This window comes from Seriola aureovittata, chromosome 17 (genome assembly GCF_021018895.1).
Source record: "Seriola aureovittata isolate HTS-2021-v1 ecotype China chromosome 17, ASM2101889v1, whole genome shotgun sequence".
In the NCBI taxonomy this organism is placed as follows: Eukaryota; Metazoa; Chordata; class Actinopteri; order Carangiformes; family Carangidae; genus Seriola; species Seriola aureovittata.
Genome location: NC_079380.1, coordinates 12011130 through 12039093, shown reverse-complemented (window position 1 = coordinate 12039093; position 27964 = coordinate 12011130). Strand labels below are relative to the sequence as shown.

At 43.5% G+C, this 27964-nt stretch overlaps 1 protein-coding gene across 2 annotated transcripts; it reads left to right on the top strand.

Annotated features, from left to right (window-relative positions):
- The first annotated feature begins 80 nt into the window (after nucleotides 1-80).
- On the top strand, nucleotides 81-12878 carry cdc42ep4a (CDC42 effector protein (Rho GTPase binding) 4a). 2 transcript variants are annotated; one of them, XM_056402256.1, is made up of 2 exons: nucleotides 81-324; nucleotides 9613-12878. In XM_056402256.1, the coding sequence occupies exon 2, from the start codon at nucleotides 9761-9763 to the stop codon at nucleotides 10835-10837; it is 1077 nt and encodes a 358-aa protein (XP_056258231.1). In that variant the 5' UTR covers nucleotides 81-324; nucleotides 9613-9760; the 3' UTR covers nucleotides 10838-12878. The 2 variants fall into 2 exon arrangements, with proteins under 2 accessions (XP_056258231.1, XP_056258232.1); XM_056402257.1 differs by lacking the exon at nucleotides 81-324 and adding an exon at nucleotides 8342-8574.
- The last annotated feature ends 15086 nt before the right edge of the window (nucleotides 12879-27964 follow it).

Genomic DNA, 27964 nt, shown 5'->3' with positions numbered 1-27964 from the left:
ATTGAGCCAGTGTGAGCGGCCGCACGCTGGCAGCCTGTATCTTTAAGGGGCCATGCAGAGAAGGCGTGTTCACGCACACTACCGAGGCAGGAGGCATTGTAGTGAGTTATTGCGCTTCAGAGCAGCAGCATCTGAGGATGCGGTGACAGCCATAATAATATTTTTACAAAAAGAAGAGAGACGCGTTTGTCTGGCTGCGGTGTTTGGAGTCGCGAGTGTCGATCCGGGCGTTTTACATCTTTCTTTTGATGAACGCAGCCTCATTGTCAAGCTGCTGGGGGGCCTAAGTGGTGCACCACCCGGCTTTTATGAATGGGATGCTCGGTAAGCGTGTGCGTTTTTATGTTTGTGCTTGCACTTAAACTATATCACTATATCAAATGTACCTTTTACATTTTTTTTTTGCATGCAGCTCAAATAGACCTGTATGTATTGAACAGGCCAGCTTTATTCAGTGGTTCAGTGGAGCGCACCGTGTAGCAAGGCAGCTGACGCTTTTGTGGTCAGCTACTTATTGTTCTCTGTGCTATTGACCCACCCAGAATCACAGCTTTATTGTAATATGATAGAACCAGCAGCCAGAGGTAAACACCAGTGCTGTTAAATGGAAAGAATTTGCTTCTTTTTTTTTTTTTAAACATTTCCTCGTGGAGGCAATTATTGTCTCAGGGAATCGAGATATTTTCTACAGCCCCTTTGAAACAATATGAATTTATTGGTGTTATTATCTTTATTTGCTTTGTGTCTTAAGCTGCAGTGTTACTTATTTTTAACTGATCACTTTTCTCCAAAGGAAAACTGTTTCATAGGCCTCACTCGGGCCAAAACTGTGTTTGATGACGTATTGAGTGAATGTGTTGTAAATGTGAAAATGCATGTTTTTGCAATACTGATACCTTGAAAGATATGTTTAAACTTACTCAATACTGAGTCAGCAACAGAGGAACTAAATAGAACTGGTAAACTTTGAATTTATGCTTGTTATTGATTTCATAGGATAAGATGACTAAACAAAAAAGCCCCACATTACAAACTTTCAGCCCCAACATGCAGTGCACACCTGGGTTATTTTGTTCAGTTCACCACCCACGTATCCCCTGGGCCTGCTGGCTTGGCAATCCTGTTCAGCTTGCTTGGCATGGGTGTCACAATGGCATCTGATGAGCTCATTGACAGGAATAATAAGGTGATGAGCCTCAGGTCTGTAGGCCATCACTCCATCACCGCCATACTGATAAGTACTCCTCTGCAGTTGTTTGAGGAGATAATGTTATCGGGGGGGTTCTGCTTGTGAGGTATTCTTCGTTTTCAAAAGGTTTAAATATGACATTTGACCTGTGTTATCCAAAACATGCAGAGGGTTCTTCTGTGAGACGTTCAGTGATGGATTTAGGTTGACGGCACAGCAAACAAGCAAACCTCATCGCCAAGATTTATGTGTCATAGGATTAGCCTGTTTACTTTTTCCCAGAAGTGCCCCTGAAATGCCTCGCTGAGCCAGCGACACATTTTTAACCAGCCTGCACAAGTTCTGCTCCTTCTACTTCCCTCTGTTTCTTAAATTACAAAGCATCTAATTGCCTGCAGGAGACATATGGTTAGTGCCTGAAGGTGAAAGTTATTCATCCTCCGTGTGGTGTTGGACACTGTGCCAAGCTCTGTGTTACTGGGCACAGTGCAGTGTACAGACAGCATTTCCTGGCTCAAAGCCCAGGAAACACAGCCTGCTGCAGAATTTTTTTTTACCAAAGTTGAACAAGTTTGTGCACCTTACTTTCATTTTTGAAGATGATCCACATCCCTTTTGTGGTGTTGCTGAAGTGCAATTTTTAATGTGTTATTTGTGGCCAGTGGGTGTATAGTCTTGCACCCATGTTTGAACATGTCTGCAGTTTGTGTGCTCATTAGAGGCAATGTTTGTGTCCTGTCCAGCCCCTTCACATTCCAGGAAATACCAATATAAACTGCTTTTTTTGTTGTTGTTGTTTTTTTTCCCTCCTGGAATGCCTACGAGCATGGTGATAGTGAACTGCTGGGTTATTATAGACAACATGACAGGTTTTTTGAATGATGTGCAGTTTGAGGAACATGTTAGGTTGTTGTCATCGGCCTCGGTCACTAAACCACAGGTCTGCAAATGATGCACATAAATCCCAGCTAAGTGTAATTCTTACTAGTTGTTAAACTTTTTTTATTCACTTAGTTTCGATTGTTTGACATAGTTGCCACTGCCACTTTTTATGACCTTGTTGTTGTCCCATCCTTAAACTCTAACAGCGTCTCATGTGTCAGTGTGTGAACGCTGTGTTTGTTCCTGTGTCTTTTGTTTGGAGGCATTGTTTTCTGTTCTTATCCAACATGCTGCATTGTGACCCAGCACGCTGGGGTTGGTACTAAAAGTCGTAGGAAGTGTTCATTCTCTTTTTCCATCCTGTTTCCTTGCCACCAGTTGTAAATATTCTATAGACTTGATAGAGTTGAATAGACAATTACAGGTGCTTATTATTTTGAATAGCACAAATGTTAAAGAGATTTTTCAGAGTTTAAGAAGTCGGTCTTTATTTTCATCTTGGATATTTTTTGGCTATTTCATTTGTATTAATATTAAATTCTTAAAGAGACCTAATGCAGGTAAACCATCCAATTAAGAGTGACACCGTAGTTTGCCACTCTGTGGAGAAAAATTTCCCACACAAAAGTTGAGTGGTTTCTGATGTTTTTCAGAAAAGTGAAATCTTTGACGTAAATCGACCTCCAGTATAGCTGCTTCTTTGGCTTCCCTCCAGCCTGTGCATTTTGCTGCTTTTTTATGCTCTTCTGACTCTATAATTATGGCACTCTCGCACTTTAAAGCAAGATTCTCTGGATCCCATAATTTCCCTGCATTCTTTCCATCGAGGGGCACAGGTTTCCACTCGAGTGTTTTTCAGAATGTAAGCTCACTCTTCTTCTGCAGCCCTGAAGAGACACCTGGCCAGTCTGCGTCAGTCTGTCCTGGGTGACGGTACGGACATCTAGGCCTGAGGCCAGAGCTGTCATCAGCTGTGACTCAGCCACACGCGATGGAGAATATCCGGTCGTGTTTAGCTTCTAAAATAATTAAATTAACTTCATCCTGCTCCATGTGCCGTTGCATTTGGAGCTGTTGTTGAACATACAGTCCCAGCACTGGCCCGAACCCCTGTTAGGTTATTAAAAACTGAGTGTTGATGGAGATATGAGCTGTGTTTGTTTGGTTAGCCCATCAGTAATACAGTATGATGGAGGACAGCCTTGTTTACATTATGACTGGTCAGGAAGGGCAGGAAGAGTAGATTTCCGGAGAGATGGGAGGGCTTACCGTCTCATTTTCTCCCTGCCCTTCCTGTCGACGAAGACCCCACCCCCCGAGCCCCCCACCCCCAACATGTTTCTCCATGAATTGGCAGCTATGTATATTAAATCCGCTCTTTTGGAAAACAGTAGGCTAAGCGTTGAGTTTAGGTCACTGATGTCGGTCACTTATGTCACTGGTAATTAGTCATATTCCTGTAATTCTGCGTGCATGTGCCATTTTAAAAGCACCCAGATGTCTTTGTGGAGACGGGGATGATTATTCATGACCCGGAGCTTGTTGCTGAGTTTTCATGATGACCAGCTGGGTGAGAATGGAAAAAGCTCAGAAGGTTTTTAGCCATGTCTCCTTCCAGAAAACATTCAGAAATAATGTTAAGTGGTTATTTCTGGCATGTTGTCTGCTTGATATCGCCAGTGACCATTTTTCCTCTCTGCTCATTCTCTCAGATTATGTTTAGACCCTCTAATCCCCACCGCCCGCCCCCCCCCCCCCCCCCCCCCCCCCCCCCCCCACCTTCCATGTTTACTTAGATGCATTGCCCAGTGCACAGATGACGGTGATGTTGAGCCATGCTGGCTGCGATTTCAGAAGCATGCTTTTTATAATTTTTATTCTGATGAGAGGCGATAACCGGCCAGGAATGGACAGTATTGTTAACGTATAAAAAGGCATTGTAGATCCACGAAAACAATGTTTATAAGTCTTGTTGAACCCACAGAATTGTTTTCGTTCTTGAACGTGATGTAATGGAGTATGGCATTCTTGTCTGCCCTCCGCTGTTTGTGCCTGTAATGAAAGCTGTCGGTTTCATAAAAGCAGAGAACAGAGAGGGAGATGGAGAGAGAGAGAGAGATGGAGTGTTGTGTCTGGAGGCTATGTTGGCTGTAAATGTAAAAAAGACAAGTCATCTCCTTTCTGGTGTCAGAGGTCAGCTGGTACACGTCAAGCTGACTCGCTGCAGGCCCTGTTCTCTGCCAGGAACCCTGTCATTGGCTGTTGGGGCTCTGCTCTGTCCTGGTCATCGTCTGTCTATCACTTCTTCTCACTGGCTCGCCTGACCTGCTTGTGTAACTAAAAAGGACCTTTACTGTTGGCGTATTGATGATCGTGACGATGCTTTCAAGTTTGAAGTTTTGCTCCATTAACGCAGCGACCGTTCCCCACTGACTGTATAACATTAACAGTCTGTTTAGTTGTGTAATCATTTAGCAGTTTGCTGCTGAGTGCTATTTTTAAACACCGCTGAGTTTTGTAAGTTTATTCTTCCAGTCAAAGCTGCTTACCTCAAATATTCCACTTACTGATCTAAGGATAGCAACAGATTTAGCACTCACCGATATCAGTGGTGCCAATTCAAAAACCCACAGGCACTTTTATTAGCAGGAAAGCTCTAAAGATCTGTTGTACTTTGATCCTTAGTGAGCAAAATGTCCTGCTGGGTTGAGTGTGACATTAGCTTAACCGACCGCCTCACACCAGCTTGCCAGGTAAAAACACTGATATGTGATTTCTTTTTTTTTTTCTTGATGTTTGTGTTTTAGAAATGCACACACAGGCTTTTGACTTCTTCATGGTTTTCATTGATTAAGGATAAACTGTCTTTCATTTTGTTTTTTGGAAAATGTGTCTCCAAGTTCATGATTTCTTGATTTGAGTATATAGTTATCTTTTGATTTGATCTGTCAGTTATTGTCTCAATTAATTGATTAGGTGTTTTGTGTATAAAATTTCAGAAAATAATGAAAACCGGCCCTTCAACTGTCTTGTTTTGTCTGACCAACAGCCCCAAAATACCATTTAAAAATGGTATAAAGCAGCAGATCCACTGGATGCCCATTATTAGTATAGTGGCCAGTTAAACTTCCATCAATCAACTGATCATTGCAGCTCTGCCTGTCAAAGTGTAATAAAATAGTTGGTCACAAAACAACAAGCCAGCATGCCCAGGCCAAGGTTGGCTCTGAACAGGCGGCGGTCAGCCACTGCCGGCAGAATCTGTGACCATGCCCAATGTTTCCCCATCATTTTGAGCATTTCACAGTAAGAGAGTTTGGATTTTGGATTTGCTTTGCTCTTTAGACTGCTCTCGGGCTGTATTTGAACTGCATGGCGGAGAATGCCATGGCAAATGGGTAGTGTGGCAGGAGGGCACTTGAGATACCCTTTAGGTCAACGACTTGCTCTGAATCCATAACCCCACAAGCAAATGGCATGCTCATTCAAAGGGGCCCCAAATGGGCCGTTTCTGGCTTTCTTTAATGTAAGCTTTTAGGGGCTTTATTTGTAAATTCTCATTAGATCAGTATGTTTTCTCATTGCCGCATTTATCTCAGAGGGCAGCATCAGCTTGATGTATGTTGTTCCCTGTCTGTGTGATTGAGAGATAATGTGATTTCCACCGTTTGTCCTAGGGCTGCTCCTTCCTAAATGGGATATTCAGGCCTGCTAACTGAGTTGCATGGCAGATACCTATCTACTAGAAGCCATTTGTCTGCTTAATTACTGGAACGTGTGTGTGTGTGTGTGTGTGTGTGTGTGTGTGTGTGTGTGTGTGTGTGTGTGTGTGTGTGTGTGTGTGTCTGTCTGGCCTATTACTGAACAGCGGTATACCTCTTACTGGTGGTGGAATGGAATCAGGTTTGCTAAAGGTATGATCGTCAGACTAATTTTCAGTGTTAAACCAGCAGTTTTAGCCCCTGTTCTTCACACAGATTTGGATGCATGAGGCCTCCCCACCCCCTAATGCCATTTCACCCTCAGGTCATTCAGTTGTCCATCCAGGTCACTGGCTTCAAATGAGGCAGACAGACAGCCCCCACCACCACCACAGCAGCAGCAGCTGTCCCAGACAGTAGAATACACTCTGGACGAATTAAGCACAAAGAAGGTGCATCAATACTCAATTAGGGAAATGGACCATTAGTCATGTTTGAGAGGAGCGTGTGTGTGTGTGTGTGTGTGTGTGTGTGTGTGTGTGTGTGTGTCTGCGAGTGATCTCTTTGTATTACTTTTGACAAGCCTAGTGTGAGAGTATTGACAAGAAGTGAAAAGTTAACGTTCGTCCTAACCACAAATTATCTAAGAGGTCAATACTTTTCTTTGGTGTTGATCAGAAGTTTTTGTCATGCAAGTAAATTCACAGTCTTCAAACTTGTGTGTGTGTGAGCTGAGCTGTAAAACATTAATGGATGCATGTTAATTATATTAATGATTTCTGAGTCATAGCTTAAGCTTGCAGCCACTGTTTGTTCACTTCCTCTGATGTAGCATCTGTCTACATTGTTGAGAAATGACTGCAGCATTTCCTTTTGAGACACCAAATTCCTCCCAGGTGAACAAACTGAGCTTATTGTCTGATTTATATTACTGCATTTTTGTTTTTTCACTCGTTCAGTTAGAGCCCTTTTCTATTTGCTTCCTTCCTGTGTTATTTCTGTGCTTTTCCCTCAGAAGAATTGGGTGTGTATTTTCCTCCCACAAAGTATAGCAGCTATAACCATATGATATTTAAGCAGATTTAGAACCCTCCATAGACCCAGCCTAGGTATTTAAATTGATAATTGAGTTGTGTGATCCATAAACAGAGCTAGCATTACATTCCCACAGCAGATATGCGTTTGAGGGAACGGGGTGGAATATCATTTACACAAACGGATGCAAAAAGAGGAGAGATGTGAAGCAGCATTGCCTACAATTTGGAAATGGTCCCAGTGTGCTCAAGTTTATCTCAGTACGTGTGTGTGCATGCTTGCATGCATGCATGCTCTGATGCTTTTTACTCAGCAGCTGCCACATCCACAGGAAGACCGGTCAGTCATCCTTAAAAGCTCTATATCATACGAGGGCTTGACAGTCTGTGGGTCAGAGATGTGTGCTGTGTGTGTTAGTTTTAAGAAGCTTGTAAACGGTTTCCAATTTCCCAGTCAAATTGAAATTGTACAGATGTGCCTCGTTTGCCTGTTCTGTCTGTTTCTGTCCCACATTCTGTGTCTCTAGCAGCCAAAACCCCGAGTGTTGTGAAAGTCTGTTTATAAAGTCAAACCCCCCCCTGCTGTGACCCCGGAGTTCCCACGCTAACTGCTGCCTTCTAAGGCCCTTTCCCACTTTTTCATTCACGTGTACACCCACACGTGCATGCACGCACACACAAAGATACACAAAGCTATAAATACAGCTGGGCTGTGAATCAGGTTTGATGTAACTGTGGAACTGTGCTGCTGCAGAGTTTCCGGGGTCTGGTTTAGATTCAGCTGATGAAGAACAGTGGGCCTGGCAGCCTGAAATGAATTCCTGCATCCATGTCCCTGCAATGGGCACCATTGAGCTTTTCAACTTGATCCTGGCCTGGGGGGGGTGGGATGAGATGAAGGAGCGGGAGGCAGGCTTTTACCATCTGTCCTTGTTTCATCTGCTGGTTGTTTTTCCCTGTCTGTTTATGCCACCCAGAAGCAACTACTCAGAAAAAACTTTGTTTTTTGGCTGAGTGTGAATTATTTCCTCCTGAAAAAAAGGAATCAGAACATGCAGCTTCAATAATAAACATGTTTCTGTGAAAAAAAGGGGGCTTGTTTGTGTGTTTTGGCACAAAACCATTTGAGGTTTATGGAAAGTTTTCACATAGTGTGTCAGCCTCAGTCAGAAATACTGCAGTTTTACACACATATGCTTCTCTTTCTATAGATAGCTTTATTTCCTGGTCTACAGCACTGGAGCATGTATATATTTTTTTACTTTTCCATTCTGACCAATAAAAAAATACCCACAACATGGACGGAGTGAGTGAGTGAAAACATGACTAGATTAAAAGGGCGCATTGTCTGAGCTGTACATTGACACAGACGGAGGCCATGTGTTGCATGCTCGCCTGAAGCCTTCTGCGGCCCGTGAACAGGAAACACTGTTGCTTGCTTGCAGGAGGGTGTTTCTATGGAAACCGAAGCAGGTGAAGGCATTAACAGGAAGTGGAGTGTAGAGGCTCAGCTGGCAAAGACGCGCGGTAGAGACAGAATAACGAGGTCAACGCACTACAGAGCCTGCCACATTAAACAAAAGAACTCGCCCAATGGTGCTTCTACCAAAAACAACTGACTTAAATATCTTTTTGAAGCCTCGCCTGTAAGAAATCCCAAAGTCAAGGTTAAGTCGCAGACTGTTTTGATGATCTTCCTGTGTTAAGATGAGTAAACAGAAAAGAGGCACAGCGCAAAGCCAGAGAGACGCACACTTGAGACGGCAAGGTAAGCATTTTCTTCAGGCCTGCTTACGTGCAACCGTGGAGATTTTCCACCCCACAAGTCAGAGGTGCATGTGTTTTTGATGTCTGTCTGGAGAAACTGCTTGCGCTTCATTTTTGCAGACCACCATGGCAGTGTTCTGTTTTTTCATGTGTATTTTATAATGTTGGGATGGATCGCTAATGAGACACCCTGCTCCTGTCCTCCAGTGGAGCATCTGAAGAAAGCAGCAGCAGTGGCTAGCTGGCAGCCCGCAGTGAGGTTTCCTCTGTATGGGCTCCACGTTTCAATAATGCAAAAACATGTTTTCTATCAGCTGTCAGTCACAAACCTCTGGGGGCTTTAACACCGGTTTCTGAGGAAAAAGATGGCCAGGGAATATTTTGTCATTTCTTCAGTTGAAATTCCATTTACATGTCTCTGACTAGAAGATAAGTTTTCGGTCTGATAATCTGTGCTGTGCAATCAAAGTTGAGCTTTGCATCAGAAAATGTCAGGCGAAGCTCAGCTCTCCAGATCATGTTGGTCTGTGGTTGGTGTTTTTGCTCTCCATTCTAATGCTGTTTTAAAGCAGAATCCTGTGGTTCTCCACATCTTTTTTTTTTTTTTTTTTTTTTTTTTTTTTTTTCTTCCCCAGATCATCTTAGAGGTCATCACACAGAGATTTTTGAAGAGTGATGCTTATCATTATGCAGTTGCATAATTGATAGCTTCAGTCCTTGTAATTACTGGATGAGTTGAAATTCCTAGAATTGTTTTTATTTACATGACAGCCAAATGAGAATATTCTGCACAACATGATGTGAAAGCTGCACAATAAATAGACTACAGGTTTCTTTTATTTGCTTCATGGTGCGGTTGATTCCAGCCGTTTGACACCAGTAAATGTGATTTGAAGTACCTACTGCTTGAAGTTTTTTAATGTCCGTGCTATTTTTACTTGTCTTTTTTTAATTCAAAGTTATGTTTTTTTATTTAATAAGAGTGCATCATTCTGAATATGTTCTGTGTAATTTATTGTTTTTATTTTATTTTTTTCAGGTTCCCAGGCTAATTGGATTTAAAGAGCATCAATATCCATCCCAAGGTCTCTAACAAGCATCACATTTGAGAACTGGAAGCTCTTTTCGTAGTCTGACTGAATCTCTTCTACCTCTTTGTGCAAAATAAAACAACCTAATCAGCCACCATGCCAATCTTGAAACAGCTGGTGTCTGGCTCCTCCCAGACCAAGCGCCGCTCACGCATGGATCTGACCAGGGAGATGATCAGTGCCCCGCTAGGTGACTTTCGCCACACTATGCATGTCGGTCGCAGCGGTGATGCTTTTGGAGACACCTCCTTCCTCAGCACCCGCTCAGGTGAACCTCCCCCCGAGACCACATCCTTCCCCCGCTCTCCCCGGCCTGGCCTCCTGTCTCGTACCTTTAGAAGCAGCAAACGCTCGCAGTCTGTCACCAGAGTGGATCAACAGAGAGACAATGCCCTGGCAGTCGCAGGTGGGTCACCCACCTACGTGAAGAGCGCCATGTCTCTGCCGTTTCTCAATGATGAAGACAGAGGGGACAGTATGGTGGCAAAGAGTCTGTCCTCGAGCCCCTTCAAGCAGCACGGGGAGTTGGATGGGACGGGTGCCGCTGCGGCCCCTCACTTCTTGGAGCTGGAGGAGCGAAGTTTCGGTGAGCTGACTGAGCTTCCAGAGAGTTCCCATCACTATGGAGGTGGAATGAAGCACGCTGTGTCAGTAATGTCTTTCCATGTCGACCTGGGACCCTCCATGCTGGGTGACATCCTGGGGGTGATGGAAAAGGAGGATGACGACCTTGGCTACGAGGAGGGCAAGAGCAGCGAGGGCCGTGCCTCGCCCCCCCTCAGCACCCACGGTGAGGAGGAGGAGGATAGTATGGAGAAGGGAAAAGATGAGGATGCAGAGGAGCAGATGGAGGCGGCAGAAGAAGAAGGAGAAGGAGAAGAAGGGGCAGAACTGCAGCAAGAGCCCTCTATGCACCCAGCTAGCTCTATTGATCTGGGGCCAGAGAATGGGGGGCCCTACACCCCAGAGTACACTCCTGAGATACGGCCCAAACACTTGCAGCATCTAGACAGCTGCTCCATGTCCAGCTCTGGCTCTGCTGCTCTGGATGAGAAACCAAACAGTCAGACCTATGCAGGAGATACAGACAGCGCCACCTTCAGTGCCCCCCCAGAGGAGGAGAGCAACTTCTCCTCTTTCTTGGAGGATGAAGATGATGAGATCCGTGTATGAGATTCCAAAGCCTTCAAAAAAAAAAGAAAAGAAAAAGAAAAGACAGAAAGTAGGACAGAGCTCTGGAAGGGGTTTATGTGAAACAAGCAAGTCCTTTGACAGTGTGGATTTGCACTTGAAGACACTGTAGTCTGGTACTGTGGGAATGGGATTGTGAAGAAGACGGAGGACTCTTACTTTGTAGGTCTGCAAAGAGACTGTGACTCCATCTGTCAGAGAGCCTCACCCTCCGCTCTCTGTTTGTCTGTCAATCCATCTCTCCCTTTTTGAACAGTGAGGGAGCTGACATGGAAGAGCAGCCACTTTTTGAATATGGAACATTCCAGAAGTGCGCAGGGAGGACGGGTTAGAAAGGAACTTTTGTAGGGGAAAAACACTTTCCATAACTAAAGCTCAGTTCACGCTCTCTCTCTCTCTCTCTCTCTCCCCTCTCTCTCTCTCTCTCCTCTTCTCTTTTCTCACTTGACGTGTCACATGTGCTTTTTTCATTTGCTTTGCCTCCCTCTTGTTGTTGTGCTCTCTCTGTCTGGCTGTGGGACATCATGAGGCCTGAGCTGAACAGAAGGTCTCTGTCACCACAGGATCACTGGTGGGTATCTTGTCACAATAAAGGGGGCTGTGTTTTGTCACTGGAGTGTGAAGTCCTGCCTTGAGCCTCCTTTATCTGAAAATATTATCCTGACGTACCATAAAGTACCGTAGATAGTCAGAGTTTTCTTCCTCTATGTAACTCAGGGTCCTTGTGACGCTGCACAAAGGCTGCCATTTCCTGCTGTAAAGCTGGACCACAAAGCCCAAACCAAAATTCTCTTCTGTTTTTAATTCACTGTGAGCGCCACACAGGCTAAATTAGAGAAAACAGGGCTATAAAGCTAATGGAGATACACTGGCCTGCATTAACTATAAAGAATGGTGTTACTACATACAGGAAGCTGGAGGTGTGAGGAGTGTTGTGTGGCACACTGTTTTGTCTATGAACAGATTCTTTATTTCACCCTAAAGGCTTTTTTTTTTCTTTTCTTTTTTTTGTTCAAATGGATTTCCGTGAACTGACATGAATTGGCTAGCTTCCTTCTACTAATCCGTCATTGCAAATTGAAACTGAAAAGAGTTTGATAACCACTTCCTTCCTTGTTTTTTTTCTTTCATACGTCTGAGCAACTGCAGTGGTGCAAGTGAACTGTGTAAAAGATGTTGATCCTTTTTAAGGGGATACCTTTTTATGTATCAAACAGTTTCCACCACTACTTTAGGGTTTAGGGTATGTATGGTTGAAAATGAGTGCACCACCAGGCACAATTAAACCACACACTACTTCTGTTTTGGTGTTTAATACTGGTTGTTTTTATCCCTTGGAAAGAAAAATATCTTTGCTATATTTGTGTTTATGTCTGTTTGAAGAGTGGATGAAAAAAGAAGACACAGCCAGCAATAGATGTAAGAGCATTTAGAAAAAGATTGCTATTTTTATGCAAGTTGCATAGTCATTGCAGCTTGACAGTATCTCTTGCATCATTAAAAGCTGTGACCAGAAGTATTGAGGCTCAGTTGCGCTGATTGATTTCACTGCCTTAAATGAAACTGACATGTGCCAAAATCGTAATTTTCGAGCCAAAAAAAAAAAAAAAAAGATTTCAGTTGTGAAGCTCACTTTTGGGGAAGAACCCGCACACATCTTTCCGTCGCTTCCTTTCTCGGTAATCTCTGTTGAATTTAAGTGAAGATTGAGTTCAGCTTGTAGGTTAAAAAGAATCAAATGAAAACAAGTAGTGTTTTTAAGATGTCATATCATGCGGTGGGGAAAAGACTGAATTTGCATAACTGGATATTTATATTTCCAATCGCTCAGACACTACATAATATATTCAGGTAATTTCCAGGGTTAATTTTGTGCGAATGGGGAGTTGTCTGTGTTGCGTTGTTCTGTATAATGTATATTATGCCTTACCGTTGTCTTCTTTACTGTATATTTACAGCCTTTTTTTCTGTATTATCCAAAATAACCTATATTTTTCAATAAAAGAAAGCCTGAACATCTTTACTGCTGCATATTTCATTACCTTTTTTTTTTTTTTTTTTTTTTTTTTTTTTTTAGTCCCAGTTCATCAGAGGATAATGCAGCAGAAGTGCTTCTCAATCAGCAGCATTAACAAAGGAATTCCTTGAATCCCTTCTCCGTTTCCTGTCACTATTCTCTGGCTCTCCCAGAAGAGGAAGGAAGGAAGCAATTGAGGCCTTAGTTGGACGAGTCTCTTAAGTATTAACTATACAAGCTGAAAGTGGTGTGATGACTCATGAGTAAATGTGTGTGCGTGTGTGACAGAAAGGTAACGCTTACTTTCAAAGCTCCTGTTTGAAACCCCCACGGAGCAGCTCTATATTCTCATCAGTGCGGTTATGAGAGGGGTGAAAGATGGATGGATTTAGGAAGGAAGGTTAATCATTCTATAGAGCTGCATTGATAAACAGTGATGACAGGTAATTCCTCGCCCCCTGATTGGACGATGGATGAGTCTGGCAGCCACGTAAGAACAAGATCCTACTCATCATCATGGACTCAGAATTGTTCTGTCGCTTTTGATTTTTTACACCCCACGCCTGAGCTCTTCACACACACACACACACACACACACACACACACACACACACACACTCTCTCTCTCTCTGGTGAACGGCCCTCATGCCTCGGTCAAAGTTCAGTGCACTCTGTTTTGTTAACACTCGCTGCAGACAGTCCAAGGTCTCACCCCTGTATTCCTCCACGGTACAAACTGCACGCTGAGAACACAGCTCCATTTCTCTTTTGGTATTTTTTTTCTCCTTTTTTTTTTTTTTCTCAATTCAATCTTTCATCTCTACTTAAGGGGATGCTTTATCTCCTTCCACTTTCAGTTTTTCACAGTCACATTATACCAGCGTCCAATCTGCTGGAGGGCTAGGAAAAGTCATTATTCTTAGACTTGTGGTAGAAACAGGCCATTTGTATTGATTGCTGTGGTCAATACGAACCAGCAGTGCTATTGATCCCTCCTTTCTCTCTGTATAAAGTCATTACTCTCCTCAGATATACTTTTTTTGTTGTTGTTTGTTGTTTCTTGGAGAAGGAAAGACTAAATCTTCACGAGTCACCACTTTTGCATTTGTTTCAAAAAAAGTCTTGTTGTTAATCGCTCTTTGGAACTGAATTATATATCATTCCCTGGTGCTGCTGCCTGGTTGGGGCAAATCACTTTGTTTAAGGCTTGGTATCTACTGCCATCTAGTGGCCGTGTAATGTTCACGTCTGGTGATGGGTGTGTCAGCGTACTGGCTCACTTGATGTTGAGATCTTGAATTGGATCTTTTTTATACATCACATTTGTTGATGAGTTTATTTTTATTTCATTCATGTCTCAGTGTTGGACACGCATATAGAGCTTGATTCGCACCTGCGCCCCTAAAAAAAAAAAAAGAAATCTCCAACTCATCACCAAGACTGTCATAAGACATTTTATTGGGTGATTTGTAGTAGGAGGCAGGATGTGAACACAAGTGCTGAAGTTGTCACACACATTTGAACTTGACACTGGAGACAGGCTGATTTGTTCAGGAGGCTCAGTTCACCTCTCCCCCCTTCCTATAGAAACTCATTGTAATCTGAGTCTGCCCCGCAGCTGTTTCTCCCTCTCCAACACCCTGGTCGTAGTTTCTCATCTGCTTCAGAGGCTGTCAAATGTCATTTCCCTTTGGTTTCCAACTCACATTTAAAAAAAAAAAAAAAAAAAGAAAAAAAAAGAAAACTTACTCGAGCCACCAATGGGAGGCGCTCATTGCCTTTAGGTTTATTATGTCAGGAGCCCCTTCCTGGACCCACAACCTTTTCCACCAAATTCCATCAGCAGACTTGCAGCTCTTCCAGGAGGCCGACGGCATGCTGAAATCTGGAAAGTATTAAACAACCTGCTGGTGGAGGGGACTGGGGAAGGGAAGGTCGGGGGGGCGGATGAAGGAGAGAGAGAAGGGGGAAGTTAAAAAATGGGGGATGGGGGGAAAAAAGAAACAGAATACAAAATTGTTCATGTACCGCCCTTTGCCTTGCTCTGTTCCCTGTCCCCTCCCACACACACACACACACACACACACACACACACACACACACACACACACACACACACACAAACACAAACACACACACACACCCTCAAAAAAAAAAGAAATCCAGACCACTCCCCAAGCAGCCCCAGCATTTTTCTTTTATGTTGGCAGCAGTAGTTTGCGAGTCTTTTTTTTTTTTTTTTTTTTAATGGGTCATAAACAAACAGCCGTTTCTGCTGTGTAGTTCTGCACTGTGGAGGAGAGTTGGGGGAGTGAGTGAGTGAGTGAGTGAGTGAGTGAGTGTGTGTGTGTGTGTGTGTGTGTGTGTGTGTGTGTGTGTGTGTGTGTGTGTGTGTGTGTGTGTGTGTGTGTGTGTGTGTGTGTGCGCGTGTGTGTGTGTGTGTGTGTGTGTGTGTGTGAGTGAGTGTGTGTGTGTATGTATGAGAGAGTGTGGAGTTGTTTGCTGGCAGAGAACTAGAAGGCGAGTGCCATGGTTCGAAAAGCCCCAACTGTGTGTTTGTGGCTGGAAGCTAAAATGAAAAAACTGGATGCCTTCCAGACATCCTTTCCCATGCTTTGATACACATATCTCTGACCAAATGTGTGCACAGTGTCTGGGAGGGCATACTGTACCCCAGTGAGAAGGCCCGCCCATAAAAGATGTATAGAATCTTAAGTGTGCCAAGTTAAGCTTTCATGCAAGCAAGAAAGAAATTCCTCTTCCAAGGGAATAAGCTCTGTCCTCACTGATAAGTGTCGGTGCAAAATTCAGAATTGTCAATACTCTTTTCTTCTGCTCTGTTCTGTTCTGCAAAGTTGTGCAGAAATAAAGTTTGACTGTATGTCAAGTGAATTAATGATCATTACTGTATATTTGTCAGTCAAGACATTCCTCCTCGGCTCTCTTCATTGATTAAATCTCAACACTTATTGCCACAGAAATTTGTCTTTGCCTTTTCAAATTCTCCATGGCTGCCTTAAGTCCAGTCTGCCAAGTAACCAAACAAATTGTAAGACAGTCAAACTAACAAATGTTATCCTTAGGAAACATTTTTTTTCTCCCTTTGTGTTCTCAAAGATATAGGCCGCACTACGGATATTGGTGCTAACAGGAGCGGCGAACATAAACATTCCAGTACCCAGTGTTGACCTCTTGACCTCTAAACCTTGGAATAGCAGGGCCGGCACCAGGAGACCACACACACACACACACACACACACGTGGTGGGGGGAGGAGCAGGGAGCTTCTCCGGTGTCCTCGCTTTAAAGACCTTCAGATGCCTGCACTGGAGACTGTGAAAAATTAGCCCATCCTCTAAAACATCATTGCAGTCTTCCCGCTCAGGGATTGTTGCAGGTATGTCAGAATGTGGCTCTCTCAGATGGAAAAGTTATTCGAAGGGAAAGCACAGCTCCTGTCTCTCGTTCTCCCCCTGTCGCCGTGCAACGAGCAGTTTCCTTTATAAATCTGGAGATTGTGTCATAAGCTCTTTGGGCAGAACTCAAACCTTCAGTGTTAAAATGTTGTTTTTCCATCTTGCAGAGCCACAATTGCTAAATCAACCTTCAACCCAGCAGCAGAGACTGTGTATCCAACAAAGTTTTATTGTTCTCTGTGCTATAAATGAACAAACAAACAGCTGGAACAATATTTCAAAAGTTTTGATGTTTTTTCTTTTGTTTTGTTTCAAAGTTATGATTTCAAAACTTAGTTGGACAATCATATCAACTTCCACCATGATTCTTTTTGCTGTACTGTGTTTTGCAACCAGCATGTAGCGCTAAAATCTGAACATGGAGAGCTCATTTTTGCCATACGCACAGAAACAATGATTCATCCCCTCATTTTCCATTCTTTCCTTCTGTCTGAGCAGTGCCGTGCTAACCTTGTCTCACTCTGCTGACGAGGAGATCGGTTCCTGCAGCCATGTGTGTCCCCAGGAGGTCTGGCCTGGCCTGCACTCAGCCATGACCACATAGGATGGGGCTGGGGGCTCTGCTGCTCTCTACCCCCTCAACTCTGCCAGAGGCTGCTTCCCTTCCAAGGCCTGCCCACGGCTGGCTGACACTGAAGGAAGGAGAGCGCTCCTTATACCTCCACGCATGCTGAACTCCTCCGTACTCCCACATTAGGGGTCGCTGTGAAATGTAAAGCTCCACACATGAACTTTTGGTAAGTTGTGGATAAAAATAAAGTATGTTTTTAAAAAACAAAATCCTTACAATTAAAATGAATGGGTTTGAATCTACTCGACTGTCACTCATTGGTGGGAACAGTCAATTTATGAGTGAACCCAGGATTGATAAAAAGAGGCTTTAGATGTTGATCACACATTGAGGCCACATCCTTGCCAACATAGACTTGGCGCCATCCCAAGAGGAGGCTGTATGTCCATACAATACCTTCCTTGTTTTGTAGACACTGCATGCCCACTGTGGAGCGAAATACTCTAAAGCTGACCAGGAAGTGGGGGTCACAAAGGGTCACCTCCCATAGGCCAGCCTTAAACTTTGACCTTCGAGTCCTTATTCAACTTAATCTTCCCTCTCTCCTGACATAATGAGTAATACCAAGACCACTCATTCACTGCATGGGCTGAAGGGAAGCTGAAGGTCAATCTCAGAGTTTGATGCCTTCAAATATTTAGAGCGATGATTATCTGGAAATAAGTGCCTCTTTTTGTCCAACATATTTCTTTCATTTAGCAACGCTTCTCTTCAGCAAAGTCATTTTTTAATATGTATCAACCTTGCATGTGCAAATTCATTTTTCGGAACGTTTCCGTGTTATTCCAAAACTAATTTCAACTTTTCACTTCCTCAGCTGTACTTTAAATTAAAGTGTACTTTGGCAGATATTAGTTTTGAAGTTTAAAGGTTACAAGCAAGTGCCAGAAAGTATACTTAGTAATGCATCTTAGTAGCTATGACATCACCTCAAAATACTTTTGAAGTCGCAGCTATACTGAAGGATGTTTAACATGTTGCTCATTCACTTCTTACTTCATACTTGGTTGGGTGGGATGAAGGGCTGTGTTCAAGCCTCTGCATTCCTCACTGAGCTTTATAAAACACACAGTGTTCTCTGTTCACATGGTTCACAAACCTCAGTGATTTTATAGTGCACCCACTAATATCAGCAGTGGCCGAGCCAATCAGACAGACTTTCCATTACAGTCTATCACCTTCCTGTTTTCATGTGACTTTATGCGCAAGCCCCATTTCACTAGCGGAAAAAACTGCAACAGCTTAAAGGCTCATTCACCCCCCCCCAAAAAAAAATCTCAACAGCATCATAAATCAGGGCGTGTCCAGAGATAGACAACAACACTACAGGGTGAAGAATCCCAGAGCTCCATGTGGAGAGATGACTTTAAAACACACTGTGCTGGGTGTTGGTTCTCGATTTAACGACTCCGTCATCCAGTTTGTGCTCCCCTCCCTCTGGCCATGGTTCCCTCAGGGCTGAGCTGGAGAGGAGTGGGGGAAAAGTCCGGCCGATGCTGGCTCTCTTCATCATCCTACCAGCCAGGCTCTGACTCGCCTCCTCCTCTTCTTTCTCCTCCTCCTCCTCCCCCGAGTTTACACAGCCAATCAGAGCCAGAAGACGATAAACAGATGAACTGTCTATGCTTGTGCTTGTGCTTGTGCATGTGTCGGGTTGGGTTGAGTCGTATTTATTTTATTTCCTCAGATTATTCAGTTATTGAATCAGGCTGGATTTACATTTCACTTTAATAATAAAGCAATTCAACACTTCAGTTCATGACTTTAAAAAACAGCCAAGCGTATTGACTGAGGAAGAGGATGATGTACAAAATTCAGCACATACAGTGTATGTAAACTGCAAATGATCTTGCACATATTAAATTCACCCATATACATTTTTCTGCCCGGTGTTCAATGAGAGAGGACAGAACAGCAGTGGTAAACACTCAGACAAGCTGCTGCCTTCCTGCAGGTGTGAATGTTATAAATGTAAATGTTGCACTCAAATGCTGGATTAAAACCAACGTCAAAAAACAGCACTGCACAAATTTTTGATCTCTTAAACAACCTTAACACTCTCACATCTGTCATGAGATATGTTTTGTTTTTTTTCTTTCTGCATGGATTAAGGCTTGAAATCTGCAGCTAGCTGCAGTGTTTATTTGAAATATAAACACTCAATGTGACTCTTTGCATGTGATGTTGAGGCATCTGGCTCTGTGCTCGGGAGACACAGCTGAGCATGAGGCCATCTCCTGGACTCTCTGTATCATACAATTGCCTTTTGGCAGCGTATACCTTTCATGGTAAAGCCTGGCTAAAGCCCCCTCCACCCCTCTCCATCTGCAACTGTTTATTTTGATTGACAGCTCACTGGGATGCTAGAAGAGGCAAAAGAAAGTTGTACAAGATTCATCTCAAGCGAAGCGCTACCTCATTCACACCACAATCTCCAGAAAAACGTCATGTTGACAGCGCAAACCTCAAGCTCTCTGGGAGCAGAGTTGTGCGTATGTGTGCGTGTGTGTGTGTATGTGTGTTCAGGAATGCAAGAGTGCTTACGTGGGTGTTTGACCGACTTGGTGAGTAAGAGCGAGATTGGATAAAATGTGAATCAGAGTAGGATGGAACAAAATAGAGAGGGAATGGTTAAGTAATCATCCAAATCACTTTTTTCCCTCAGTATTCTCTTGCTGCATGCTCCAGCTGTGCTCCAGCTTTGGGCCAGCCAGGAAGTGTTGGAGGGGGAGTGTGTAGGGTGGAGGCAGGGTGAGGTCACCGTGCTGTTGGCCCCTGGGATGGGAGGATAGCTAAGAAGAGAGACACTCGGCCCACTGTTACAGCTCTATCTATTCATTCTCCACCTTATTGTTAACTGAGCCCTTCATCAGCAACATATTATATGTCCTAAGTGTTCGAGCACACGCTACATCTGGAGTGCCACACAGTGCTGCCATTCTGAACACTATCAAACACTGACCCTCTCTTTCACATATGTTCCCATGCACATACAGACAGACGTGCACAGTGAGACTGAGTAACCCACAGACCCGTAGGCATATTTAGAGACCTCTGTGTGAGTGCCTGGCCCTGCGTGCTTGGGATGCCTTGGGTGTGACCAGGGTGGCCTGCAGTGTGTATGTGTATATGTGTGTGTGTTATGGTTGCTCCAGCTGCCTGTCATCTGCAGCCTGTCCCCTCAGTTCTCACTGAAGGAAGAGAGCCAGCCAGACAGCCACTCAAGCAGACACACACAGACACACACAGACACACACAGACACACACACACACACACACACACACACACACACAGAGGAAAGGCTACTCAGTGGAAAGAACTGCTGATAGAATTTGGAATTTCCTTGTCACCAGTAGATTTAAAGGGAAATTAAGCGCAGGTCAATTTCAGACTTTGGCTGTGGCACCAATAATCTCATAGAGCTTATTACAGTGATAAAATGGATGAATCATATAAAGTAAAATTCAATAATGAAAGCTACCTGCTACCAGTCACCGTGACATTTGGACACAGTGGTGAGGAGTGAAACAGTCTTACCGTCACCACAGAGTTTCCAGTTTTCCAAGAAGTTTCCAGTCATCCATTGTGCAACAATTACACTGTAGTTTGTCTGCTGATCCTCGTGGCTTGGCCAGCACGCCCTACTCCCTCCTCCCACAGCCATGTGTGTAGTTTTTTTTTTTTTTAACAGAGTGAAGATCTACAAACCTAACCATGACCTCAGAGAATTAAATACTCTCCTCGGAAAACCCCCACATCCCCAAAGTGGCATTTTAGGTTGTCAGCTGCATTGTGATTGTATGTGCATTTCTCTCTCTCTCTCTCTCTCTGTCTCTGTCTCTCTCTCTCTCTCTCTGTCCCTGTGTGTGAGAGAGCAGAGAGATTTTGTTTGTGGCTTCAAATATGTCACTGTTTTCCATGGGCATGTGTCTCCAGCTTGTCCTTGCTTTGTGTATGTAGTCACATGCTTGTACTTGTGGTTTTTACAGTAAACTTAACATAAGTTATTGAGCCCAGAAGACGGACATTAGATCTTACATGAGCCCGGTTTTTTATTTTATATTTTTTGTAGGCCCTCTGTGATGAGAGCCCAGGTTGTTGTTTTGAAAGGGTAACTTTATAATGGAAAAATATAAAAACAAAGCCTGTTTTCAATTAAGTCTTTCCGTACCATCCCCCCACAACTCTGAAATAGTGGAGTGTTCAATCCAAGCTGCCATGCTATATTTTCTTCTCCGACTTCACAACTTGTCTAAACCATATGACCAAGTATGAGATTTAATGTAATTTTTCTGCTTGCGCTTTCTTTTTAAACCTCAGTTTTTGGTCTTGGAATATGGCTAAGGTCCTATTTATAGTCTTTGAATATTTTTGCTCCAAAAGAAAAAAAAAAGAGTAAAAATGCTACAGAAGCTAAGTGATTGTTGCAAATGAAAAGATATTGTTTTTTTTCCTCTCCTTGCAGCACTGCTTGTTGTTTTTGACCACACCCAACGTTTCTTTTGTCATGAAAGGGTGAAATTCATTACATAAAGGAACTTAGCGGAACACATGTTTTGAAACACTCATATGGGTGTGGGGAACAGGGTAAGGTCTCATCTGGAATGCATAAAAGCATAACAATACATCCCAACATCTCTCATCACGCTGGATCAAGCGTGCGGTCAGGCTGGGATGGGATGGGAGTGGGTGGGATCTGCTATGTTTGAAATCCTGCAGGAGTAGTATAGGCTGTATAGCTTCAACTGTTCTTCCTTTGCATTTCTTCATACATGTGAAAATTTTGCACTTTTGCAGGAGGACATGTTTTAATTTGACCTGAAGTTAGGTTGAAGTGATGATCTGCAAGATGTGTTTTATGGGGATTTTATAGATATGATAAATGGTGAATGTGGCTTTGTTTGTCGCTCTACATTTCAAAGATATAATCCTACAATCAAATAGTGATATATTTTTCCTTAGATTTGTCTTTGGTGAGCGTTAGCATGCAATAACTGCATGCTAACATTTGGTAATTGGCACGAAACACAAAGCCCAGCTCAGGCAGATGGAAAATCAATTCGTTTTTCCAGGTATTTAACCATGAACCAAAGGACTGACCTGATGATGCCGCTAAACAAGAAGCGAAGGGATCACTGAAGTCATTACAATTTGTCCTGAAGGCAAGGCCAAATTTTATTGGAATACATCCAATAGTTGTTTGAGGCATTTTACTCAAAACCACAAATATCAGCCTCATGGTGGTGCTACAGGAAATGTCAAGGGATCACCAAAGTTATTAGGATTCCTCTAGGGACTACTATCTGAACAAAATTCATTCTCATCCATCCATTAGTTACTGAGATATTTCAGTCAGGACCGAAATGATGGGCCAACTGACCAACAGACAAGCTGAATAACTTTGCCTTCCTGCAAGTGAGGCTAATAGAAATATATCATTTTGATGAATTTTCATAAATTACTGCTTTAAGTTCAGGGAGAGGCCTTTTAAAGGGAGTGTTTGGGTTGATCTCTAGGTCAGGGAGGGGCTTTCAGAGCAATTTGCCTGTGAATTTGTGGATGTTTTCCAAGTGTTTGTGTGCATTGTCCATGTGTGAATTTGCAGCATGTGATCTGTCTGCCAAAGTTTATCAATCCATCCTCAGTGGGTTCGGATCAGATCTTGTGGGCGTTGGTGGCTGTTCTGGGCTGCAGTCCAGACCAATGCCGAAGCACACACTGCACAGATTCTCTCTGCTCCAAGCCGGGCTTTACAGCATGGCCACAGTTTCCTTTGGCCAGACTAGCCATATGTGTATCACCGCATTCACCAAAAAACCAATCACGTTGGACCAACCATGTCCTTTTACAAATACAAACAGGAGAAAAAAAACACCATGAGTGTTATGGTTGTCATGATCTTGCTTGGTTTCATATATCAGCAGCCAGATGACTCATAACTGAAGCAGTGAGGCTGATCAGACAGAGATAAAACAAAAAATTTGTCCAGCAGCAAACTCAAGAATGGTCTCATTCATGCTGTTTTTCGCCTCCTTTCTTTCACATAAAACAACAGCTAGCTGTCCTGAAACTATTATTGTGCCGACTCACCTCTCAGCTGTTTTACACAGAAACTTGATGAAAGCCAGTGCCAAGTGTAACCATGTGTAAAACCCGCCTGATGACCTCAAGGTATCTGAGCTTCACTCACCAGCACCAACCATGTAAACACATCTTACCTCAGGGGGTATGTGAGCTCAGGTTCTAGTCGGTTTACATTGGCCTATCAAGACCTTTGACCCCTGCTAAAGCTGTGTGCATAATTTCTGCAAAGCTAGCCTACATTAAATACATGCCTTAGATAGTCCGCTAATAGCCAGTTAGAGTCAGCTCCTCGCAGGTAGACCTGATTTTTAAAAGCTAGTGCTGGCAACACGTTGAGATAGAAAATATTTGCTGGCACACACCTTATTTCGCATAAACTCTGAATTGGCAGCCAGTAAAGGAAGTGCTGCACTGTTAGCTGTCAGAGGAGCACAGATACACAGTCTGGAAAAGATAGCACAGAAGCAGGAATGAGAAAACCACTGATAACAACACAAAAATTATTTTCTTCCCTGGGAGTTGTAGAGGATTTTAGCTGAGGATCTTAAAGCAAATGAATCATGAGACCATGAGTGATTATTCACACGCATTTGATTGGAATCAAAAATAACTAGCATGGAGTGTTTCTGATGCAGCTTAGATATCTATCCATAGTTTGCAGATCTGTGTGAACGGCGGTGGAAATGAGAGGGAAAGTGATTCAAACTGAATTCTTTCGTAGCTTTTATTGCTTCATTCCAAACCCCTGAGGCCAGTATCACTGATTCCAAGCAACAGTTTGTATGCTGGTCTTGCCTGTTGGGATATGCGTGTGCTGATGACATCGACTCCAACAGGAAGCCAGGGGCTAATGATTAGCACATGTTTAGGATCACTAGGGTGCCACAATCTGGAGTTCGTCATGCCGTATGTCTCTGATTTATTTTGTTGTTGTTGCTTCACAGGGAGGGACAGGCCCATATCTTAAGGGAGAGAAGCGAAGTGCTCCCCCCACCCTCTCCCCCTCTCTCTTTTCAACATTTTGGCCAGCTTTATCTGATTTAGCTCCTAGCCAATGGAGATCTTCAGCTCAGTCATGGTCCATTTTGCAGCTTCAGAGTTTAAGATGGGAGAGGTGAGATGGGGCATGTATACGCTTCAGATGCTCTAATATGATCCTGCTTCACACTTGTGCACAGATCTCGATGTATTTTGTTGCTTTGACACACAGCATGTGAAGCATTCTGTGCATATTTATGGTCCTTGTCGACATGCAGTCTCATATCAGTGTCATTGTGTGTGTGTGAACAGCTTAACATGACCTCGCTAAGTGCACAGCGCTTTTACGTAGGTCTGGGACTGGAGGGCTCCTCTCCGGCTCCTCCTGCATGGTCTATGGGATGTTATCTGATAGTCACTAAGTGGCGAAACATAAACACTAAGAGCAGCACAGTGAGGCCAGCTCAGCCCCGAGGATCGGACAGGACCAGGAAAGAGCCAGACACATCCTGGAAAGCAGAGAATGCATCTGCAAGAGGAATGCCACTGTACGGTTTCCAAGTAGACAGGATGATGCATTTGACACTTTATTTTGATCAAGCTAGGCTGCGGCACAAACAGGCCAAACTAACCCATGCTTTAACAAAAGTATGAAGATCTGTGAACAGCTGTGTGCTATGTAGATCCAATGGTTTCCCAGCTGTTACCCGGAGGTGTCCAGTGAGATGGCCTAAGGGCTTTCTAGAGCACAGGCGTTGTCAGCTACTCCTGATGACTTTTGACCAGACTGACTTCAGAGCTTTAGCGTTTCCTCTTGTTTTGGCAGTCACTTCCATAGGTGAAGGAGGACTGGGGCGTTCCATCATTCCTTCATATTCCCACAAGTGAAACTGCCTGTCCAGCTGTCCCACTAAGACGTCCTCTAGACAGCCAAGGCAGGGTCATATCCAAAACCAAAACCTAATCCCTAATTGTCTCACTCTTCCCTCAGTCCCATGTTTGCTTTTAGAGCTGGAGCAGTCCAAAAAGAGTCATTTGGCCACTCCTGCAGGTGGAGCCCAGTGTTGTGCACCAGGGCTGGGCTTGAGCTGAGGCTGACTCATTCTGTCACTAAACAGCAGACCATTCCAGTAAAACACCTCCACTCTAACACAAGTCTTGTCTTGACTTTTGATATGATCAACACCTCTTATGGTTTTGAATAGACAAAAACAAAAGTGACATGATTTGCATTGAATGCGAAAACAAAACTGAAAGTTAGCACTTATGTTAACTCCAAGTCCAATCCGGAAATGTTAGAGTAATTACAAATGCAGGTATACATTTAAATAGCCATATCAACATATTATCATTGTAAGAATATTAGAAGAATTCAACAATTTGTACACTTTATGCAATTTATTCTCCTGGGGAGGGTTAGTATGTTTCCCTTTTATAAAAATATGTTTCCAAACAAAGTCACAGCCCAGTTTTTCAAAGCATTGCAATTTGTATTTTCATTTAATAACGGTGAAATCATTATGACGCGTCTGTGGTTTCGTTTTAGATCAGCTGTTTTACTCGAGGCCCTGTAGCCTTTTTTTTTTTCCACAGATCAGTGAGATTCATTTAGGGAAACAGAAAGTTCTCCAGTTAAACTCCACAAATCTTCTCTCTGCAACTCACCTGTGTGGTGTCGATTCTCTCAGTAAAGAGGGGTGTGGCAGTTTTATATTTCAGCTGCAGCCTCACCATAATGGCAGTGACTATATTTACGGGTAGTTAGCTCCTCCAGCCTGTTTGCTTTGTAATCCTTCACTTTTAAAAGAAGAGGAGCTGTGTGTTTTCATTTAATGGGTTTGGGGGGAGGGTGGGGGGGTGGGTGGGGGTTTTGGATGGTTTCCAGTGCTATCAACCATGTAAAAAAAGATCATAACTCTTCAGGGTTATAGTTGAGTTATCTCTGATAGCACAAAGTAATCAGTCAGAGACTGGCACTAATAAGCACAGTAAAGAACGCAAACCTACATATTTGTTAGAGCGTGTGTGTGTGTGTGTGTGTGTGTGTGTGCGTGTGTGTGGGTGTGGGGGTTTCATAATGAAATATTTAACACAAAACTTCAAACAGTAATTTCACAAAATTCATTAAAAAGGGAATACGTGCAGGTATTTATAAATATTATTAAATATCCAGCCACTGTCTAATCATACATTTATTGCACTCTCATAGCTTATTAAATTAAATGAAGTTGTAATAAAGAAAAGGGTGGGGCACTTTGTAGCTCACTGCAGTGAAGCTTAATTTGAGCTGAGGAATGTATCACAGATGCTGTATTATGAGAGCTTCCTACAACAACAACAGCGACAGTGTAACTTTATAACTTAAGACTTTTTAGAACTTTAAATTCATTTTTATGCATCTACAGAAAGATATAGGTTGTTTAATACTCTGCTTTGCATATGTCCACTTTGTGACTAATAGTGAAGGATTGTGTGTAAATCCTCTCCGACCAAAGAGGAGTGTCATAGACCACTGACATTTACAGTCTCCACACACACCTGCTCCAGCTGGGCAGTCAGGTTTGACTTCTCACCATGCTGCTGCTGGCACAGCCTTCCCCCTGACCACAGCACCAATTACATCTTCATAAACAGCAGCACGTCCAGCTGAGTGGTCGGCTGATTGTTAAAGGGTTCTCTCTGTCTCTCTCTCTCTCTCTATTCCTCTTTCTGCACTGTCCAGCTCTGCCAGGGCGCACGGCACTGCCTCACCCGGCATCCCACAGCGAGCCTGGGCTGCAGCCCACAGTTCCTCCCCTCGCGTGTTTACAAACATAGACCACAGGAATCCACCTGATTGAGCCAAAAGCTGCGAGGGAGAGGAGAGAGGCAGACACGAGCTGTGTTCTCTGACTGCAGCACCGGATCACACTTGGATGTTTTCAAAACAGCAAAATGCGGGCTTGTTCTTTAGTCTCTTGTTGTCATTTGCATTCTGCTTTGGTTTACAACTTTGTCACTTGTGAGGAAATGGCCCGAGACCGCAGTGTAATGAGGGATGCAGAACCACGGCGGCGGGCTGTGGCAGGCAAATCTTTGTCACTCATCCTTGAATCTTGTGTGCGGAGAGATCCAAGCTGTTCCATCAATTTAGCATGACCGAAACATTGCACCCTGTTAACTCCCTTTGGCACTGGACAAACTCTCCCTTCTCCCAACAGACGCAGGGGTAAACAGGAGGCCTGCTTCACACACACACACACACACACACACACACACACACACACACACACAGGCATTCTGGGCATACCGCGGGGCCTCAGGAGGGCTGGTCTATTCACATGCATACACACACACACACACACACACACACACACAACACACACACACACATACACACTATTTGGACAGAATACTGGCTGGGTGTGTTTTATGAAGCTTAATGTTGAGTTCAGCAAGTCAGTGTGGGTCCGTAGATCTGCCCAGCCACCTTCAAGCATGTGGAACAAGGTAAACACTCACCTTAACTGTCCTGACAGCTACAGCTCTCATAGTCAGGATTTCAGGTGTGGCCTGTAAAGAAAAAAAAAAAAACATTAACAGAGATGCTTGCAGCATTTGAATAGTAAAAACCTTGGCACCATAAAGATACATCACAGCTATAAATGACACTGATAACACATGTTAATTTACTCAGCACCATAGGCTCAAAAAGGCCTAGCTGGAATTTAACAGGTTATGTCAAATTGGTGTTTTATTAGTAGGTGTGAAATAATGAGTGTTTTTAAGGGCATACGTGCAGAGACCGACGCCCATACGTTTACATATGAATTTTTAAGGCTTTGCGGTTTGCACAATAATACCATAGGATACTCCATACAATCCTCTGGACTTTAGTGTAATCCAGATGATAGGCTACCACGGGAAGAAAGAAAAAAAGAAAAAAAAAATTTGGAGCGGGCCTCTGGTGACGTGCACGGCCTGCAGGGCGGTGTTCTCAGGCG

Coding starts and splice junctions, on each gene's coding strand:
- cdc42ep4a (XM_056402256.1), top strand. CDS start 9,761: ATGCCAATCTTGAAACAGCTGGTGTCTGGCTCCTCCCAGACCAAGCGC.